The sequence below is a fragment of the Helianthus annuus genome, chromosome 6, assembly GCF_002127325.2.
Source record: "Helianthus annuus cultivar XRQ/B chromosome 6, HanXRQr2.0-SUNRISE, whole genome shotgun sequence".
NCBI classification, from domain to species: Eukaryota; Viridiplantae; Streptophyta; class Magnoliopsida; order Asterales; family Asteraceae; genus Helianthus; species Helianthus annuus.
This window is the reverse complement of record NC_035438.2, coordinates 80,706,787-80,729,814: the sequence shown is the minus strand read 5'-3', so window position 1 is coordinate 80,729,814 and position 23,028 is coordinate 80,706,787. Positions and strand designations below refer to the sequence as shown.

Sequence of the window (23,028 nt, the reverse complement as noted above, 5' to 3'; positions counted from 1 at the left end):
TCTTTTGAGAAATCATTCAAACAATCAATAATCAACAACATACAATCTTTATCTTGACAAAATAAACCCAAATCATAAACTCATGAACTTGAAGTTTTTGTAAAAATATGTAGTAAATTACTAACATATTTAGTAGGTCTTGTTATCTTTAGAAATATGATTAGTTTCTTGAAAACCTTATTTTTAAAGAACTTGAAGTTTCACAACTTCTAGTCAAGATTTACAAAAATATTTCTTTGTTAAATTTCCTTGTTATTCAAGTGTTTACTCACTTGTTTACTTACTAAAAATGCTTTTAGTTCATACAAGATCCGGGTTTTAACAAAACTAGTATATTTCACTTGGTTCTTCTGAAAAACCACTTGTAGATCTTTAGATCTACAAGTTTATAACCTTATTTTTCAAGAAAAATTATATTTGTTCAAGTTTCAAGTTCATGGGTGGATGGTTTCATCATCCTTCATATTTCTAGTATTTACATCTTACTAGTTCATGTTCTTGAACATGATCTAGTATGTCTAGATGATGATCCATCCTACTTCTACTAACAAACTACATCAAATAATCATAACTACACAAGATTTACATGATTTACCCATATATCTTCTTTTTATCCACCCTTTATCACTTTATGTTCAAGACTTTAGATTATGTTCATTAGTGTTTCTTATCATTTCATCATTCAACCATCTATTAACCATTAAAATCAAGAACAAGATGATGTTTTAGAACACTTACTACTAGCACAAGGCTAGGGGAGAAACAAGGTGTAAAAGTGGTGGATAAAAGAAAACTAGAGTGGTTCTTGAACTTCCGAGTGCACCAAGCTTGTTTGTAGGACTCCTTGCACCTTTAAGTGTATGAAAATGGCTTGAACAAAGGTTGATGATGGTGGTAGTATGGTGAGGTGGTGGCGGCCGTGAATGGTGTAGGGGGAAGGAGAGTTGTTTGTTGGATGTTGAAGGTGAGAATGAAAGATGATGGTGAACTTGTGGGTTTATTTATAAACCAACTTTCAATTTTAACCAACATACAATATGCTTCCAAATGTCCAACATATGTAATATTATAATCAAAAGCAAGCAAGGGTGGGTCACCCTAGTGGTGACCGTCGCATGGGGGGGGGGGGTATAGGGTTGGGTGGTGATGTGAGGGTAAATAATTTAGTTAAAATCTAATGATATTTAGTTAGTGTGTAAGTGTGTTGCATAATATAAGGTGTGTTAGGGTGTTCGGGTACCCTAACTAGCTCAGAAAAGTAAAAACAATGTGCTTGGCAATATTTTTATGTTCCGGGTAAAGTCCGGTTGTTCGGTTGGATGTTGATCCGTTAAAGTGTTAAATAAAGCTTTAAAGTGTCTTTTGTATTGTTTTTAGTGACACATTAAATTTCCAACACTTTGGAAAATATCTAGAACTATTTTGCCAAGTTTTTGCACTTTACTAGCATTGTTAAATGCTGAATTTTGGTGTTTAGTGCAGAATTCTGCACTTAATGTATGTTTTAGGCACTTCCGGTCACTATAACTATCACCTAGTGACGCAGTTTTATGGTCCTCACCTCCCTACACTCCCTACTAGTGTAGTAATCTATTCCTGGCTCATTCTGGCCTCAAAAACAATGTCTGTTTGGTGCTGGCATTGTCAGCATGTTTACTGGGTTATCCGCTCTCTGTGCTAACTGTGCTTTGTGCATCAAGTTTGTCACTATCGTTTGTGTGTAAATAATAAAGTGACAGTATAAAATGTGATGCATGAGTATGTATGTATCAGAAATCAGAAAGCAGTTTAATCATAATTGTAATCAAGCACAGTAATTAAGCACTAATTAAATGTTAATTAATTTGTACGGATACCTGGAATTGTGAGGGTTGTCACATAAAAGACGGAAATAAAAGATGGAAAAAACATAACTGTTGATCACTCGTCGCCTACAAGTCCATATTTGTTCTTAATTTGTTGACGCAACTTCAATTGTAGATTAAGTTGCGGTCATGAAGCCGGTGTTGGTCTATCTAATACCTCAAGATTGATTGCCATTTGTCTATATTTTTTTAATTGGAGGCGTTCTTGCTTCTCCTCATCTTGGTTTTGGCGATCACCCAAATGTTGTCACTCAATGTCTGTTAAAGCTTGTGATCTTTCATTCATTTCTATAAATCACTCATTATAGTTGACTTGTGTCGCAACCCCCGACCCCTACCCCGGGAGCGGGAGCCGCGAGCAACAACCGGTGGTATCGGTGTTTATTAATTTGGCAGTGGAAATGAGACATCAGGATTGTAGTTAGGAAATAAATTTCAGAGTTTTAAAACACCAAACTTTTATATTAAACAAATGGGATAAAACTCATGTTTCATTCATAATGTTATTATAGGGATAAACCCTAGTTGCTGAAAACATAAACTTTTTATTTAGATAACTTTATAGCCACTTTCTTTAAGCCTTCAGTGCTCCATAGCTGGCTTCTTATAGCTTCACATTAAGTTACCTGAAACGCGTTTTAAAAATATTTTATTAGCAATAAATTACTGGCGAGTACATTCCAGTTTATAAAAATGAGCTTTTATAACTTTACAGTATTAAGAGCGATTACAATGTTTGTATCTACCCAGTTACTCATTCAGTACTTGTCACTCGACGGATCTGTGACTATGGTCATATCACACATTGGATACTCGTGCCCAATTGTGAAGGTTATCAAGTACTGTATACGAACCCCATAATACTGGCAACAATTGTAGAATACAAAGACTTAGTCACTATAAGTATAACTGATAAACATTTAGGGTTTTAGAAAACATTTGAAATAATGGCTCACAAACTGTGAGAAAAAGAGAATGACTCACATTGTAAATTTAGGTATTTCTACGGGCTTCCTGGTAATGTTTCTTGATTATTTTCTTAAGTTTTCATTTAAAACATGGCGTGTTAGTAAAATAACCCAAGTCACTTTAGCCATACAACGCGAGACAGAACCCCAACGAACTTAGTCCGGCAGAGGCTCGACATGCGTTGGTGGGTCCTAAATCAATCGGGCAGGGTAACGAATTAGTGATCGGGGGTTAAAATACTTACAATGGGGCAGAGCTTCGTGTTTTAGGGGGTATTATAGCTATAGTTTTCGCACTATAGGGACAGAGAAAGAAAAGAAACTGAACAAAGATTGAAAGTGCTTGAACTACTCTATTTATACGTGAAAACGGAGCCCGCCGCGCCCCACGAGAGCCCCCTCCCTTTTCTGTCGTGCCCCGCGAGAGGCACCCTAGCTACGGCTAGGGTTGCCGAGTAAACCCCTAGACCCAACACGTGGTGGACACGTGTCCACTTGGGTGTCCGGCAAGTATCCCTCCGTCGTTCCCCGCGACAGAGTTCCTCAAAGCCTGTCGCGGCCCGCGACAGGTATTAAATTATGATTTTGTTTGTTTTTTTATAAAAATTAGGGTTAGACATGTTCGGTTTTGCGTTTATGGAGTGGTTTAGGGTGATTTCGAGGGTTGTTATAACTTGTGATGCCGAAGCCGTTTTCTTTTTTGATGGCCCCCACTTCTCCTCCCGGTCGGATATGGGAGTTCTACAAATTTGGGCATATCATCTTCATCATACTCATCATCCGACTGATTCAAGTCAATATTAACTCGACAGTCGGAAGATTGGCTCGCGTTAGTAGGAGACGAAGAAGATATTGAATTCTTCAACGGCCTAGTATTCATGAGCGGGACCATGTCCATTTAGAGCTCTTCCTCACAAGATACCATGATTTTAGCTAAGGAACATGACCTTTCTTGGCTTGGTTCTCTCTAGGCATTTTGTTGCACCATAGCATCGTCTTGTCCACTATCTCTACCATTCCACATGTGGGAATAGATTGCATTGTAATTGCCAACTTTGCCCTAATAACCCTCCACTTGCTATTAATTTGATCTTTGGTATGATAGTCGTCCCCTATTTTTATTTGGGCGAAAAGTTTTTTCATTATTTACGCCCAAAATGTATTCTCCTTTTGTAGGTAGCTAAAATTAAACAAAAAATAAATATTTACATTTTAAATATATTAAAATTAATATACATAACCATAAAAAAATAAATATAGAACACGAAAAAAGTACTTACCAACTTTTGGGTCATCGGCTATGTCGAGCCAAAAACGTGCAAAAGCGAACTCTTCAACCGATGTCCATGACGTATTTGGTCTCCTTACCGTCAGCTCCATCAAATCTTTTTCCTCTGAGGTTGACCTCTTGCGACTTTCTGACGGACCCGCCTTGTCGGGTGGCTTCTCGGGCACCATCTCAGCTTGTGATTCGGGAAAAGTAAAGCCTTGAGGCGTTTGCGGTGGCGTTGTTGAAAACCCATAACAATTTGTTAATACCTAAACGGGTTCATTGGCATATTAACCATCATGTTAAATAACACGGTCTTGTTTTCGTAAAAATCAGGATTCATAGGCATTAGATTCGGGTTTGGTGGATTTGACGAACGAGACACATTAGGACGGTTCATGGCTTGACGGAGTGGGTTGTATATAGGATTAAACGGGCCACCATACGGAAACATCTTCAATCTTTTTGTAGAAGAGTTGAGAATGTATAAATAAGTTGAGAGTGTACTGTGAATTAGTTTGTGTGATTTAAAAATGTGAAATACATTAATACATACTTGTTTTCTTAATTTATAATACAATTTTTATAAATATTTTGTGAACTTTATGAAACTGATCTTGACATCATCAAATAATTAAATTAAAATGAATAAAATCTGAATTATCTTAAATAGTATACACTTGGTTGTTTGCTAGAGGAATCTTGTACTCAAGAACCGGTCAACAAACATTCGACTAGAAATTCATAATTAAATACGGATGGGACCATTCTAGCAGAAGTCGTCTCTAGATCTGACTTACCTTTGATTTTCCTTCTGTCTTTATGTCTCTCTCTCAGCATATATATATAGAGTCAGACAATTGGAAACTTTTAACATTACAAGCACCAAAACAGAAAAAAAAAATAAAAAAAAAATTAAAGGCAGCAAGAAAGAGCTGCAAATATGGAATGCCGAAAACTAGAGTTGACCATTATTTCTGCCAATGATTTAAGAGAAGTTAGACGGCTTTTCAAAATGAAGGTTTATGCCAAGGTATTACTCTCTTTGTTATTTACAAAAAGATCAAAGATATAATCAGTTATTTCTACATTTCTAGTGTCCGACGCAAGCTGTAATATTACAACAGCTTGCGTCAGACACTAGACTCTAGACAATAGACAGGCCGTTAGTTACAAATTTATTTATAAACCTAATTTGTGTTGTTCAATATGTGATTTCACTATAGGTGTTTATCGGGGGTAACCAAGAAATGGAGAAGCGAACACCTGTGGACAATCACGGCCAGACCAATCCGGCGTGGAACTACACGATGAAATACTCGATAAGCGAGTCATGGCTAAAACATCATGGCACCATCAAGGGCGGACCTAAGCCCAACCGAAGGTGGGCGGGCGCACCCCCGGGGAAAAAAAATTTAGTGCTAAATTCCGTCGAAAATCCCGTCCGCACCCCTTGGAATTTTTCGTCCGCACCCCTTGGAATTTTTCGACCGCACCCTTGAAATTTTTCGTCCGCACCCCTTAGGTAAAAAGTGTTATCAATTTATATTTTAAATTTTTTTTAGTAAACTCTTATGTTTTAAAAAAAATACTACCTAAATTATATAACTTCTAATACCTAACTAACTAAACCCAAATACCCATACCTTTACCTGCTTATAATTCCTAACTAGCTAGCCCATTAAGTCTTAGCCCATTAACCAAACCCAACAATATTTCAAACTATAATAAAATAATTAAAGCCCAAAACCTTTAGATGATATTTTGGATAGATTTCAAAAAATGAAAACCCGTACGGCGTCGACGTTTTAATTATGTTTGTAACAAGGTTTGACATGTTTTTGATGATTATATAAATTTAGTTTGATGTTCGTTTATTTTACATGACCCGACCCGATACGAACCGATTTTTTTACTTATATACCTAGGGGCCTAAAATTTTTAAAAATGTTCCGCACCCCCATGGAAAAATTTCTGGGTCCGCCACTGGGCACCATGCTAGTGATCAAGCTTTGTTGCAAGCGTAAGCTTGGAGATAGATACGTAGGAGAAGTTCATCAACCGTTGAAACAACTATTTGATTACGCGTACCCATTGGGAGGTAGCGCGGTGGTGTGGTTCCCTGTGCAAATGGGATCGGCTGAATCGCAAGGAAAGCTTTGTTTCTCGTACAGGTTTGGTGAGAAGGTGGCTATAGAGAAGTTAATGCTTGCAGAAAGTATTGCTTCCTTTTTAGTTACTGGTCCGGGTGGTGCAATTTGATGGATCTAAGACAGACCATTCTTGTTGTCGCCATGTTAGTCGTTGCAACCACCAGCTAATGTGTCAGTCAGTGCAACATATATACGAAGCAGAGCAAATGTAACATCCAGTTTTAGGATATAAGTTGTAAAATATCTTATTTAAATTATGAAGTGTTTTGTATATATTTAAGGATTAAATTTTGATTTATTAAAGTTTGCTTATCATACATATATGGAATGTGGTTAGTTAAAAGTAACGTTAAGGGACTAAAGGATACAACTCTAATTTTCCTTTGTAAAACTAAAGGGGCTAAGTTACACTTGCCTTAGATGCGTGGGCTGCGACACGATTGGTATTGAGCTCGTTGCCACCGCTAAGCAGTTGTAACTAGGGATGAGCTCGGTATCAACCGGTATCGGTTACCGAAAATCCTAAAAATTGGGTACAGGTACTGGTATCGAAAATGCCCTGTATGGTACAGTACCTGTATTTGAAAGTAAAAACCGGTAAATACAGTAACCGAACCGGACCGGTACTGAACCAATACCGAAAAGGTTAAATGTTGGTACCGAAATTCATGTTTGTTCGGGAAATTCGGTAACGGGTTCAAACCGATACCCGGTATCATTTGGTCATCCTTAGTTGTAAGTTGTAACTGCTTGGCCCTACTCATGTTACGACAAAGTAATAGGAGGTTTCCACAGAGTATATCCACTCGTCATGAATTAAATATTGCAAAGTTTTAGATGATCAATTAAATTCGATTCAATTCTTATAAATTTTGTGTATTATAATATTAGCTACAACAAAATCCTCTTTATTACAAGATTAAGATTGTAGTTTTGGTTTCTCAATTGCGAAATTATAAATTGAACCAACTTAATCCAAACAACAATTTCGCACTCCCATAATGCATTCCAAAATCCATTCAGAAAATATAATTGCATGTTATCATGTGAGATTATGTTTTTGCTTGTCCATTCACTAAACTATAATACGATAATACACCGACGCACTGATATGGTTTCTGATTCTAGTGACGAAGTGGAAAATGCCGATACCAAAAGGGGCTCTCGTTGTCGGTTAGCTTATGAAACTTTAAATATTTAATTTTTAAAGAGTAAACTGCTAAAATCGTCCCTTTGGTTTGACTCAAATTGCTAGATCAGTCCAAAATCAACTTATTTTTGCTAAAACAGTCCCTGAGCCTAGTTTCCGTTGCTATTTCAGTCCAATAAATTAACACCGTTAGAACCTCCGTTAGTGAAAGTGTAAAACTGCTAAATTCGTCCCTGAGGTTTGATTCAAGTTGCTAGATCAGTCCAAAATCAAGTTTTTTGAATTTGTTAATTATAAACTTATTTAGGTATATAATTTTTCTAGACTTGCATTAATTTTTTGATTTTGTTAATTATAAACTTATTTAGATTATAAACTTATTTAGGTATATAATTTTTCTAGACTTGCATTAATTTTTTGAATTTGTTAATTATAAACTTATTTAGATTATAAACTTATTTAGGTATATAAATCATTAATATCACAAGAGAAAAAAATCCTTTTGTTAGTTATTTTGAAAAATTATTTGTTAGTTATTTTGATTATTATTATTATTACTATTATTATTATTATTATTATTATTATCATTAAATGTTTACTAATTATATACTTAAGTATTTAAATAAGATAATACTAAATTTAATTTAAATAAAATTAGTTTTAAAAATATAAATGTAGCTTTTTTGAAGAGCGTAATTTAACCGGCCCAGCCTTAAATACTGATTTTATTTTGATGTTGTTGTTGTTGTTACCATGTAAATATTTAGTATTTATTTAAGGATTTAAATAAGACAACAGTTAATTTAAACAATATTTAGTTATGAAAAATACAAACATTATATGTAAATTTAAATATTAAGAAATTAACATAATTTTTATTTGTTTTTATTTAAATCGTAATATTTAATGTTTAATATTTATCAATTATTTTAATTTAATATTTGTATTATAAAGTTCTTTTATTCATTTTTTCTACTTAATTAAGTGGTTTCTTATTTAATAATACTTATCATTCAGGTGAGGTCGGACAACATGTCATGCCAGAACAAGTCTCATAAAAAGGATTATTTTGGTTTGAGTCAAAACGGGTTCGGTTTATCTTAAATTTTAAGACAATTAAGAAAATATATAATGCATTTGGTACAAGTATTGATGCATTAAGAAACTGTCATTTACCATTTTTTTCTCTTGTGATATTAATGATTTATTCAACGAACATAAATATAACTAGACCTGCCTTAAATAAGTTTATAAGCTTGTGATATTAAGACATGTCAAATAATACATTCTGTTTATATTTTATAACTAAACACAAATTTAAATTATATATTTAAGGTAGACTTGTAATTTATCTTAAATTTTAAGACATTTAAGAAAATATATAATGCATTTGGTACAAGTATTGATGCATTAAGAAACTGTCATTTACCATTTTTTTCTCTTGTGATATTAATGATTTATTCAACGAACATAAATATAACTGGACCCGCCTTAAATAAGTTTATAAGCTTGTGATATTAATGATTTATTTACCTAAATAAGTTTATAATCTACATAAGTTTATAATTAACAAATTCGTAAAATTAATGCAAGTCTAGAAAAATTATATATCTAAATAAGTTTATAATCTACATAAGTTTATAATTAACAAATTCAAAAAAAATAATGCAAGTCTAGAAACATTATATACCTAAATAAGTTTATAATTAACAAATTCAAAAAACTTGATTTTGGACTGATCTAGCAACTTGAATCAAACCTCAGGGACGAATTTAGCAGTTTTACCCATTCATTAACGGAGGTTCTAACGGTGTTAATTTATTGGACTGAAATAGCAACAGAAACTAGGCTCAGGGACTGTTTTAGCAAAAAAAGTTAATTTTGGACTGATCTAGCAATTTGAGTCAAACCTCAGGGATGATTTTAGCAGTTTACTCATTTTTAAAAAACCAACGGTAATCAAACTTATAAAAATCATAGTAACTTTTATAGAGTTAAGTTCAAGTACAAAGTGTCTTATCGTACAAAATGTACGAAAAGTATGAAAAAGCCAAAAAAAAAATGTGATGACATTTTTGTAATTATTTACTCGTAGAGTAATTATCAAAATTAGGGTAATTTTGATCCTGTGAAGTAATTTTATAAAATGTTCTTGTAGGATACTTTTAATCTTGTAGAGTAGTTTCGTAGAGTATTATAATTACTCTACAAATAATTTTGTAGAGTAATTTTCAAATGTATGTTGTTTGATAGCAGAGTAATTTTGATACATTTGTTGAGTAATTTTGATATAGAGTAATTTTCAAATGTATGTTGTTTGATACATTTGTTGAGTAATTTTGATGCAGAGTAATTTTGATACACTTATAGAGTAATTTTAATAATTATCATACAAGTTCAAAATTACTCTACAAGATACAATTGTAGAGTAATTTTGATAATTTCGCTACAAAATCAAAATTACTCTACAAGAGCATTGTACAAAATTACTATATAAGATCAAATTATTCTACAAGATCATTTGTAAATTAATTTTCATAATTACTCGACGAGTAAATAATTATAAAAATGTCATCGCGTTTTTTATATTTTCACCCTATTATTTGATCTTTTGTCTACTTTTATATTTAAAACATTATTTGTAAAATAAAATACGTTATTATAATGAAATAATAAAAAGAGTTAATTGTTTTTTCGTCCGAGTGCGTTACCTCAAATTGCCAATTACATCAAAGAGCAGTTTCGCCATTTAGTCAAACATGTGTTTAAGAAAATGGATGATGTTAAACTAGTGGGTATGGTGAGGTCCATTCCCACGAGGATGAGCCGCCACCTAGGCGTCACATCACCGGCTCGTGGGGGATGGGCCTCCTTCACCTTTGAGGGGGTGAAGGATAAGGCCCCACGTTAATATTTTATTATTTTCTATCTTTTTTTTTATTAATTTAATAAAAACTTTAAAAACATTAAAAATTACAACATAAAACAACCTAAATAAATTATTTCATAACATTTAAAAAATTACATTTCCTAAAAATTAAAATTAATAATCCTAAAAACGAAAAACATAAAAAACGAAAAAAAATTACGATACGATACGATTAAAAAACTAGACAACCTACGACGTCCATTTTTTTTTTCACCTCTTCTTTCATCCTCCGATAAACCTCGCGTTCATCCTCCGGAACCGAGTCGAGATCCAACCTCATAATCCTAAAATCTTCCGCTCGAGCATAGTCGGCCGACACGGTTTTCTTGTGAGTATATTTTTCGGCCGCGAACTCTTTGAACGAACGGAATTCGTTTATCAAGTCGTCCATTTTCGACGATGCCTTCTCGCCCCCACCTCCACTCGAGCCGTCACCTCCACTCGAGCCGGCCCCTTTTCGCTTTCCGGCCGTTTCTTTTTTTGCTTTGTCCCTCCCGGTGGGACGTTCCGACTCGTGAACGGGCAACGCATCCTCGTCATCTTCCGGGTCGTCGTTTATGTCGATTTGATAACGAGCGGTGAAGCCTCCCGCACTATAACTTCCGGACTCGGAAGTTTTAGTCCGTTTGGCCGTTGCGACCTCATTTGGAACCGGCTTCTATTTTTGTTCTTTCCTTACAACGTTCCATGCTCGGAAGTGCGGGAAAGGCGTTGAATTTTGAGAGTCCCACTTGGCGATAGCAAGGTTAAGAATGTCCTCGTCGTTACTCCCGCTAGGAGGAGAAAGGTAAATTTGGTTATAAATCTGGTTAAAGGCGTTGACGACCTTGATCATTTTACGCCACTTGCCCGGTGGATTCGATATCACGAGCCGGACCATGCTCCATAATCGTGTTAAATCTATCCGTTGTCTTCTTTCAAAAACTACTACCTGTTTGGTTGTTTCCTAAATTTTAAAAAATATTCCATTAGTAAAAAAAATAAATAAATAAATGTTTTAAAATTTAAATTAAAAGTTTGGTTCATACCAACTATCGGGCAAGTAGAGGCCTTAACAAACGCCATTGCTAGCGCCTCATCCTCTACCTTCGTCCAAGGTCTCCCCTTTGCTCTCGATTTTGGCGCGGTTTCGGGTTCAACCTTCTTTCCCTTCCCTTGTTTTTTTTTGCGCGTGAGCTCTTGCGGTGGCGATTCGTGGACGAATTCTTCATCATCATCGTCAAGTTGAACCGGGGGTTGCGGTTGGGAAGTTGGCGGTTGCGATTGGAGTTGTTCAAAGGTGTTGCGTTGCATGAGTTGTTGGAGTGCTTGGTATTGTTGCATTTGTTGAAGTTGAGACATTTGTGAGAAGGCGTTGGGTGTTTGTTGGAAACCTGAAAACGGAAATTGCGAAGCCCCTCACGAAGGATCCATAGTTGGAGTGTAAGCGGGACTCGAAAAAAATTAGGTTGGTTCGGATTGGGATTATTTGGGTTGGGGTTGTTTGGGTTGAATGGATTCATGATTAGAGCAAATTGTATAAAAAATATGGAGTGTTTTTATAAAAAAGGAAGAGAATTGGAGAAGAATGGGAGTAGAATGGGAGAGAATTGTATAAAAATGAATGAGATTGTGGTATTTATTTAAAATGAAAATGAATTTTTTTATTAAAAATGCCGTTACATAACGGCTATAATTCAAAATGGAGGACCGGCTACCCCGGCTATGGGGTGCCGGGTGTGCCAAGCCAAGCCCCAGGGGGCGGTGTGGGGGACCGGCCCCGGTCTTAGCCGGGCCTCAGCCGACCCCATACCTTCTAGTCTTAGTGATCTGCACTCATATGACAAGATTTGAAAAATAAATAGTTAGGCAAAAAAAATTTGAATGTAACTTGCAATTTAGGGTAAACCGCACAAGGATGAAAAACGAAATTTACTCTTTTAATTTCTTGAAGAAAACAATTGGAGAAGCAATAAGTTCCTTTCTTTTTACAACTTTAATTTCTCCGTCAACACTACAAGTCCTTTCTTTTTTAAATTCTAATTTCTCTCTTAATACTATAATAATTGTATAGCAATAGCGGCGACACATGTCCCTGCTAAAGATACCGTTTTTCGCCGCAAAAGGTATTAGCGGCGACACATCGCTGCTAATGATGACGTCGCTAATTCTTGGCCGCCATTGAGAAAAATGTCGTCGCTAATATACTGGTTGCCGCTAATGCATTTGCCGGAGAATTGCGGGAAAGCTTGCCGGAGACAGAAACTACAAATTTTCATAAACTCAAACATCCATTAAGTTTTCATTTAAACAATCAAATCTCATATATTCATAAACTCACACAAAGCATAAAAGCAATTGCCCGAAAGCTCGCCTTTTTTCATTCAATCTTATATATACACTCAAACAAAACATTTTAGATTTTACATAAGATTACACTACACATTTTCTGAAATCGCTAATCCCTCACATCCATACTACAAGGGTTATTATGTAATTAGTGTAAAAGATAGTTTATGTTAGAATTAAAGGCAGTTACGAAGTACAAGGACCAAAGGTGTCGAAGTGAAAGATGATAACCAACACCCTAACGGATCGACATCTCCCTTAGCTGTTGACAATCGACGGTGTCAAGGCAGAAGAAAAAGACACATCTCTTCAAATCAATTGACAGCCACAAGTTTAAGAGACACAACCGTTCATGAAGAGCCACATCTCTACAATCGCACCTTTTAGTTTCTTTAAATAGGGTTTCAATTCAATTACATTGTATTCAGATATTCAAATTATATTCAACTTCAGTTAGTTTATTCAATTGTTCTACAGATCAAAGATCACGTTCTGGGCAACATTTTCTACATAAAAGGAAAAGCACACGGATAAAACCCTTTAGCAGTGATATTTCCGCCATCGATATTTCTTTTGTCGCCGCTATTGCTATAGGTCGCCGCTATTCCTATATGTCGCCGGTATTTCCGGTACGCAGATTTCTTTAGTGTAACCCCATATTACTATAGTCTGCTGAAACCCTTTCTGTCTATTAACTTCACTAAGTCAAAGTACATACACTACGACTACGTAGACTCCAACTTTAATTTTATTTTTTCCGGTAACAAGTTGATGGCACCAAGTGCATTTATTTTTTACAGTAAACCCATGTCATCAAGCAAGTTGTAGACACTGAAATGTCAGTTTCCTCAAAAAAATCAACCAGTTCAATATCATTTTAAAATTTAAAAGTCTCAAAATTTATTATTTCAGTATAAATATATATTTTATCATATTATCAATTTAATTAGTATACTTCCCCTTCATCAACGGAATGTTCATATTGATTTCTAAAAGTCATTGCAAGCACTAGCCTGAACGTGAAACAACTGAGCTTAAATCTTGGACAAGATGACAGTGCACGTCCTTTAGGTTTAACTAAAAGTACAGTGCACGTCCTTAACGTTTAAAAGTTGCACTGCAAATCCTTTAACTTTATTTTCGTTGCATTGCAAGTCCTTTATGGCAAAAGGTGTTAACTTTTACCATTAAATACCCCACGTGCCTCCCACGTGAGGGGTAGATCCGTCCTTTCCCTTCATTATTCCCCTTTAAAACCCAGTCTTCAACATTTAAGTTCATCCCCTTCCTCTCTGTATTAACCCTAACACCAATTATTCCCAGAATCGTTCCCCTTCCTTCAACATTTCACTTCAAACGATGGATCCCGATCCTGTAGTGGAGCCTGGTGGTGCATTTCATATACGAGGCGAAGATGAGGATTTTGACGATAATCTCCTAGGTATGATTTAAAGTTATAATTTTGGTTATACATCGAGGATTTCTACTGATTAGGGTTTGTAATCATTTGCAGATTTGTATCCTGAACTCTTTTCTATAGTATTGAATCACGGGGGTTACTTCACAAACTATCCAGGTCGTGATTACGTGAATGGAAAGCAAAGTAATATAGATCTTTTGACTGTTGAAAGGTTCAGTAATCACGAATTGCAGCTGATTAGGAGGGAGTTAGGTTACGAAGATGAAATTCCGACATTTTTCCATTTCAGAAAACTAGGTTCTATTGATTTAGGGATACAAGAACTTCTTCACTTTGTTAAAAATAACATAAGGATTATTGATGTGTACCTTGAGCATGGCAACACAAATATCCATCCTTTTCCTGGCACACAATCAAGTGTGGTTATTAATAGTGATCAAAGTGGGCAGGAAGATGAAGACAGTGATGGAGATGAGGTCATTGATCAAAGTGGGTAGGAAGATGAAGATGAAGACAATGATTATATTGTAGATTTGGATAATCAGATGGAAGAGAATGAGGTTGATATGAGAGATTTTGAGTTTCTTGTTGAGCAAGAGGATGATCCAGTGCAGATTGAGTCAAATCTGGATTTAGATGTGCTAGATAATGAAAACTTTGATAGTGCAAGTGATGATGACAATATTGGGAGTATTAGGAGCAGGACATTAAAATCACTAATAAAAGCTCATGGAAAAGCTTCCGGTTTCCATGTAGGTCAACAATTTGCAAACAAGTAGGAGCTAAGGGCATTTTTAAGGAAGTATACAGTGGAATCAAGAAGGCTATTGAAAACAGTTAAAGATGATAAGGAGAGGTTGAGGGTTGTATGTGATGGTGATGTGCCTGGTTTTCAAAAAATTAAGGTTGAGAAACCTAAAAGAATTAGGAAAAAGAAGTGTGAGGCCCATGTGGATGGTGGACCATCAAGTCAAAAAGGTCAACAGGTTGTTGCTGATGTGGAAGGTGCAAGTACCAGTCCAAAAGGCAAAAGGACTAAATCTAAAGCAGCAAGATTACACATTTGCAAAGTTGAGGTACCAAAAAAGAAAAACATTGGTGGGAGGGGCTACAAGACAAATCCAAAAGAATATGCTTGTCCTTTTGTTTTGTTGGTATCCAAAAATATGAAGCATCTACTAGTGGGACTGGGGTGAAGAAGGGTAAAACTAGAAAGGCTAACAAGGATGCTGCAGGAAAGAAGGCTGTTGCTGCAAGTGTTGGAAAGAAGGCTGTTGCTGCAAGTGGGAAGGGTCGGAAGGCTGTCGGAAAGAAGGCTGTTGCTCCAAAAAAATAATTTGTAGTTGTTTTTCTTTTGTTACACTTAAACATTGTGTATTTGCTTGCTGTTGCTACTTTTTAAACTTTTGGTATTTTGGCATCTGTTGACTTTTGGTAATGAACCATTTCACTTCGTTAAACCATTACATTCCATTAAACAAATTTAAACCAATACATTGAACCATTACACAAACAACTTGGTATTGAACCATTACAATTCGTTAAACCATTACATTACTTGGTATTGAACCATTACTATTCGTTGAACCACTAATACAGCAATGACCAATACACAACTACCTACTCATTAAACCACTAATACAGCAATGGCCATTACCCTAACAACCTAGCCATGATAATCACAATAACAACAACGACAATAACAGTCAAATACATCCTCAATTTCATATTTTCAGCTTCAGTTTCTTTCAGTTTTTCCTCAAGCAAACGGTTGGAAGTTAGCAGTTGTTCATTAGAAGATTCAAGGAAGTTTATGGCCCTCAACAATGCTGGCATTGTATCTAACGGTCCATCCGTTACCCACTGAATGAATCCTCGACAACCCTGCGAAAAGAAAAATTAATTATCTGCAGCTAATCGACAACCAAAAATCACATACCTTTTGAGGGCATCCATAAAATCGACGTCCAGGATTGCGATTTGTCCTAGATATCATAATTGTAGCTTCTCTCCCACAAGAACAATACACAACTGACATTGAATTGGAGAAACATGGGTTTTTTATCTGAGTTAGGGTTCCAATTTTTGTTGAAGGGGAAATACGTATTGGGGTTAGGGTTACAGAGGAAAGGGATGAAGGGAAATGGTGAAGGTTTTTGGAAACTGGGGTTTTAAAGGGGAATAATGAAGGGAAAGGACGGATCTATCCCTCACGTGGGAGGCACGTGGGGTATTTAATGGTAAAAGTTAACACCGTTTACCATACAGGACTTGCAATGCAACGAAAATAAAGTTAAAGGATTTGCAGTGCAACTTTTAAACGTTAAGGACGTGCACTGTACTTTTAGTTAAACCTAAAGGACGTGCACTGTCATTTTGTCTAAATCTTGAGAACATATACTACTACAAAAATGATTTGTTTAGGTAGTGTAAATGAGGATTATGAGCGGTTTAATGACCGCCCAAACAAATGTCGCAGGAAAAAATGTGCAATTAATTTCAGCGGTTAAAAACCCACCCAAAATGAAACGAATTCCGCCAAAAAAGCATGTAAAAATTTGTGATTTTGTGATTTTGGGCGGTGGTTTAATATCCCAACTGCCCAGAATTAATAATGCCTAAAACAAAAATGCTGGCTCAAAATAATAGGTAACGGAAGAGCTCAAAATAATGGCTAGCTAGAAAAGTGTATACACAGCAAGAACTAAAACAAACAAAACCCAGCCAATATCATAGAACCTTTTGATTACATAATAACTTCCAAAGTTTACAAAAGTTGTTCAAAACATAATAACTTCAAAAGTTTACAAAAGTTGTTCAAATAACTACACTAACCTAACCTACAACAATAAGCTATCAATCTTAAAAAAATGCATCATGATGTATTCAAACAACCTACACTCTTAAAAAACCGCGTCATGATGTTTCAACCAACATGTCGATTTCCTCTTGTGTTACGTTTGTTATCTGGGTTCAAATCTGAAAAGAAATCAAGTAACATATATTAGTTAACCCAAAACACCAAAAATAAACATAAAACCCGAAAAATACAACCTTAAATTCGGATCGATAACCCCAACATGCTAAAGTCAAAATAAGTAAATTCTAAAAGGAATAGTTACATTGTTTGGAAAATGAAATCGCTTCTTTAAAATAAACTGGAACATAAACCAAATCACCATGAACCCACACTCCCAAGACTCGTCTTGTTGCATACACTACATTAAATTTAAAAGAAAAATCAATTACTAAAATAATCACTTAATTGTATAAAATACAAGAGAAGTAATCCGTATAATACTGGTAACATACTTGAACCATGGTCCATGTAAGTCCACTTCCTAAAGAAGATTCTATTACTCTCAAAAGAAGATAATCATCTTTATTCTTGTGGGCCTTAACCGAAGCTAAATCCAAAATCTAAACACTCCGTTCCTTAGGAAAAACGATAAACAAAACCCAATGGGCGCTAGAAAAAGAAAGGTATAAAAAATAGTATTATAAAAATAAAGAAAATTAACTTGAATACACTAAAAATAATAAAATATATATTACCTATTTGTTGGAACCTAAAGGTTTATTCATAGAGGGTTACAAAGTTCAAGGGTTAATGTGTTTGTTTTGTTCATTTTACTTTTGGGTCGATATGTTTAAGTGGGTTTGTATAAGTTTTCGAGTGGGCCTAAGGGTTTCGACCCATATATGTTTAGTATTTAAGTAAACCTCTACCATCAGGTTAAGGTTGATCAGTGCGTAGAAAGGCATAGGCAACCGAAAGCTTTGTGAAGTCTTGTATCAGTCTCGTTAATCGTTGAATGTGTCACGGCCCCCGGCCCGGTTTGACCCGTTCCTGGGGCCGTGGGACAGAAATCCCGTGGTATCTGATTTATGCGACAGCGGAAGTCTTTTATTACAGGATCTTTTCACCGTAAAATGCTCGTTTAATATATTACACAAAGTTTTTAGGGATAAAATCCCATAATTTACAATAAGTTGATTTCACACAGAAATCATTATTTTCCAAAACATGTTTTATTTATTTATTCACCATGAGCCACTTCTCTGAGCTTGTAGTGCTTTACTGCACTTTTCCTGGATCACACAGATCACCTGAAACATGTTTGAAAAAGGTTTTGTCAGTGGGGAAATACTGAGTGAATCATTCTGTTTTCTAAAACGACCCGTTAGTTATAAATTACAGTATTAAGGGGAATTACAATGTTTCTGATATCAAACCAACTACCCACAGTATTTGTCACTCGACCAACCATTGGCTAGCCCATTTGTCCAATGGTGTCTGTGACTGTGGTCAGATCACCCCTTGGCCACCCGTTTGTCCAAGTGTGACGGGAAACAAGTAATGTATACAAAACCCCACATACTGGCTGTAATATGGTGATTACATAGACTTAATCCCTGTAATTATAACTTTGAAAATAACTTGGAGTTTTGTAATACTTACTCACAAACTGTGAGAAAACAGTTTAAAAAGAAGAATGACTCACATTGCAGATTAACGAGCAATAGATAAGCCTACTGATTAGCCTTGATTAAACCTAGTTTAACACAATGCACACACAGGCAGGTTAGTAACTAATACAACAGTTACGTCAATTCACGAGATTAAACCCTCACAACGATTAATCAGTGCAATACTCGATAATTCAATCGGATTCTCAACAAATAACAGAGCATAGTCCGAATTCGAACAGCACTCTAATATTCAAGTCGAAATCACGATGAATAATCAAAGTACAAGCTCAATTTGAGCAGCACCCGGACTATCGTTGGATAGTTATAATCGATCGGACGTTGAATCGTAATAGCGATCGAGTTATTACCCTGATTGCGGCAGCACCTCGTGATCGTGTGTGTGTTGTGGATTGTAATCGATCTAACTCGACGTACAGACAGCGATTCTACGTCGCTTTTGTTTCAACAGTTAAGTGCCAAGGTCGGCTACTTATAGCCAGAAATTCGACTCGCTTACGGACCGTATGACCTAACCCTTACGGTCCGTAAGGCTAACCGGTAGGCTTACGGTCCGTAAGGCTTAACCTTTACGGTCCGTAAAGGGTGCAACCTATTTCCTAGCCTAGCTGAGTTCGGGTCTTAGCCTTGGTGAGTCAAAAATTCAGCCAATCAGCCTTTAGCAACGATTTTAATTAGATAATTATCAATTAGGGTTTGCCCCCCTCGAGTTTTAGGGGCCCTGTTCCTGATTCCGATTGTTCCGGAAATTTCAGGGTTTATGCCAAATTATTTGGGTGTCTTAATTAGGGTTTTCTTATTGGATAATTATTATCCTAATTACGGGTTTTAGTGATAGTTGTTACATCCTCCCTACCTTAAGAAAAATCTCGTCCTCGAGATTTACTGGAATAGATGAGGATATTTTCGCTTCATTTCTGATTCCATTTCCCAAGTGTATTCTGGCCCTCTCCTTGAATTCCATTAGACTTTGACCAACACCAGTCGTTTATGCTTGAGAAATTTGACTTTTCGATCTTCGATCTCTAATGGTTTCTCTACGAATTTCAATTTTTCATTTACCTCTACATCTTGAAGAGGGACTACCAGGGATTCGTCTGATAAACATTTCTTGAGATTGGATACATGAAATACATCATGTACTCCAGCTAATTCTTCTGGTAGTTGTAAACGATAAGCTACTGGTCCAATTCGCTGAATCACGGGGAATGGTCCAACATACCTTGGACTTAGCTTTCCTTTCTTACCGAATCGTACTACTCCTTTCCAAGGAGAAACTTTTAAAAGTACTTTGTCCCCGATTTGAAATTCTAAAGGCTTGCGACGATTGTCTGCATAGCTCTTCTGACGATCTCTAGCAGTCTTCAGTCTTTCCTTGATTTGTGATATCTTGTCAGTAGTTTCTTGCACAATCTCTGGTCCTGATAATTGACTTTCTCCTATTTCTGCCCAACATATTGGAGTTCTGCACTTGCGTCCATACAGTGCTTCGAATGGAGCAGCTTCGATGCTCGAATGATAACTATTATTATAGGAGAATTCAATTAATGGTAAATGGCCATCCCAATTACCACCAAAGTCAATTACACATGCTCGGAGCATATCTTCCAAGGTTTGTATCGTCCTTTCACTTTGTCCGTCCGTTTGAGGATGATATGCGGTACTTAAATTAAGTCGAGTTCCCATTGCTTCTTGGAAACTTGTCCAGAAACGGGAAGTAAAACGACTATCTCTATCCGATACAATGGAGAGTGGGACTCCATGTAAGGATACTACTTCATCTACATACAACTTGGCTAACCTTTCTATGCTAAAGGTTTCCTTTATTGGTAGAAAATGAGCTGATTTGGTTAATCGATCCACAATTACCCAAATAGCATCATTACCTTTTCTGGTTTTGGGTAACTTAGTAACAAAATCCATTGTTATGAGTTCCCATTTCCATACAGGCATTTCTAGTTGTTGTAGTAATCCTGAAGGTTTCTGGTGTTCAGCCTTAACTTGTGAACAAGTTAAACACTTAGATACGTATTCGGCTATATCCTTTTTCATTCCTATCCACCAGAAATTATTTCTTAAATCTTGGTACATCTTATTATTTCCTGGGTGCATAGTATACCTAGATTTATGAGCTTCTTCTAAAATCTTATTTCTTAATTCTCCTTTCTTAGGTACCCAAATTCGCTTCTTATGGAATTTCCAAATTCCATCATTTCCTTGTTCTAGTTCTTTTAGGTAACCTTTCATTCCTTCAGCATTATCTTTGATTGCTGTTTTCTGAACTTCTTTGATTTGTGCCATTAAATCTACTTGTATATTTAACCTCAGAGCACGGACTCGTTTTTGTTTCTCATGATACTTACGACTTAAGGCATCTGCAACTACATTCGCCTTTCCTTCGTGATATTGAATATCACAGTCGTAATCACTCAACATCTCCATCCATCTTCTTTGCCTCATATTTAATTCTTTTTGCCCAAATATATATCTTAAACTTTTATGATCTGTATAGATAATAAACTTACTTCCATATAGATAATGTCTCCAGATCTTAAGGGCAAAAATTATTGCTCCCAATTCCAGATCATGAGTCGTATAATTCTCTTCGTGCTTTTTCAATTGTCTAGAAGCATACGCAATTACCTTCTTGCGTTGCATTAACACACATCCGTATCCTAATTTTGAAGCATCACAATATACTTCAAAGTCTTCTGTTCCTTCGGGTAAAGCTAAGATTGGTGCATTCGTCAATCTATGCTTTAAAATCTTAAAAGCTTCTTCTTGTCTAGGTCCCCATTCAAACTTAGCAGCTTTACAGGTTAACTTAGTTAATGGTACGGCTATCTTAGAAAAATCTTTGATAAATCGTCTATAGTATCCAGCTAAGCCTAGAAAACTTCTTATCTCCATGGCTGTTTGTGGGACTTTCCACTTTGTAATTGCTTCTATCTTAGCAGGATCTACATGGATACCTTCGTGATTTACCACATGTCCTAAGAATTGTACTTCTTGCAGCCAAAATTCACACTTCGAGAATTTGGCATAAAGCCTTTCTCTTCTTAACAAAGTTAAGAGTACGTGTAAGTGCTCGCAATGTTCTTTTTGGCTTTTGGAGTAAATAAGTATATCGTCGATGAAAACGATCACAAATTTATCCAAGTATGGTTTACAGATTCGATTCATCATGTCCATGAATGCTGCTGGGGCATTTGTTAATCCAAAGGGCATGACTGTAAACTCATAATGACCATACCTAGTTCTGAAAGCAGTTTTAGGTATGTCTTCTTCTTGTACTTTCAACTGATGGTATCCGGATCTTAAATCTATCTTTGAGAAGTACCTAGCTCCTTGCAATTGATCAAAAAGATCATCAATCCTAGGTAGTGGGTATCGATTCTTAATTGTAACCTTATTCAATTCTCTATAATCGATACACATTCTCATCGATCCATCTTTCTTTTTCACAAATAACACTGGTGCACCCCAAGGGGATGAACTAGGTTGTATGAATCCTTTGCTTAATAATTCATCTAATTGCTTTTTCAATTCTAGCATTTCGGTAGGTGCTAATCTATATGGTGCTTTGGCTATTGGTGCAGTACCTGGAATTAAATGAATTCTAAACTCTACTTCCCTATCAGGTGGTAATCCAGGTAATTCTTCTGGAAAAACATCGGGGTATTCTGAGACTATCGGGATATCCTGAAGTTTCTTATCTTTAGTGTTAATGATTACTGAAATCATATACACCATTTCCTGCTTTCTCGAATAACTTGCCAATTTCATTACTGAAATAAATTTCAGTGGCTTTCGAGGTTTATCTCCAGTAATTAAAATTACCTCTCCTGAAGGAGTTTGAATTTCTACGGCATTTTTATCACATAGGATTCGTGCATGGTTGGCTATTAACCAATCCATTCCTAATACTACATCGAATCCGGCTAAATTCATTGTTAACAGATTTGCAGAAAACTTATGGCCTAATAGTTCTATTTTTCCTTCTTGCCAGACTTTATCTATTTTCACAGAATTTCCTTCTGCTGTTTCGACTGTAAAGATCTGCCTAAGAGTGGTTAAAGGTAACTTAAGAGCTTGACAAAATGAAGTATTGATAAAACTTTGGTTTGCACCAGAGTCAAATAATACTTTTGCAAATATGTCATGTACTAGGAACGTACCAGCTATCACATCGGGAATGAGTTCAGCTTCTTGAGTGGTTAGCTGGAATGCGCGTACATTCTTCTTGGTTGCTCCTTCAGCTGGTTTAGCTTTGTTGTCTACTGGTTTAGCTAGCTTAGGACATTCAGATTGGAAATGTCCCCTTTCTCTGCAGTTATAACAAATTCTTGTTTTCTTCCTGCAGTCTTCTTCACCATGTCCTTTTGCCTTGCAAAAATTGCAAACTATATTGCATTGTCCATAATGCTTCTTTTTGCAATTTCTGCAGAAAGGAG

At 35.9% G+C, this 23,028-nt stretch overlaps 2 protein-coding genes across 2 annotated transcripts; both read left to right on the top strand.

Annotated features, from left to right (window-relative positions):
• The first annotated feature begins 4,997 nt into the window (after window positions 1-4,997).
• On the top strand, window positions 4,998-5,608 carry LOC110940455 (protein SRC2 homolog). The gene is made up of 2 exons (XM_022181992.2): window positions 4,998-5,136; window positions 5,330-5,608. Exons 1-2 carry the CDS (start codon window positions 5,047-5,049, stop codon window positions 5,603-5,605), a joined length of 366 nt encoding a protein of 121 aa, XP_022037684.2. The 5' UTR covers window positions 4,998-5,046; the 3' UTR covers window positions 5,606-5,608.
• An 8,066-nt stretch (window positions 5,609-13,674) lies between these two features.
• On the top strand, window positions 13,675-15,403 carry LOC118479484. Its single transcript, XM_035974027.1, has 2 exons — window positions 13,675-14,104; window positions 14,177-15,403. The coding sequence occupies exons 1-2, from the start codon at window positions 14,023-14,025 to the stop codon at window positions 14,578-14,580; spliced, it is 486 nt and encodes a 161-aa protein (XP_035829920.1). The 5' UTR covers window positions 13,675-14,022; the 3' UTR covers window positions 14,581-15,403.
• Window positions 15,404-23,028: the final 7,625 nt, after the last annotated feature.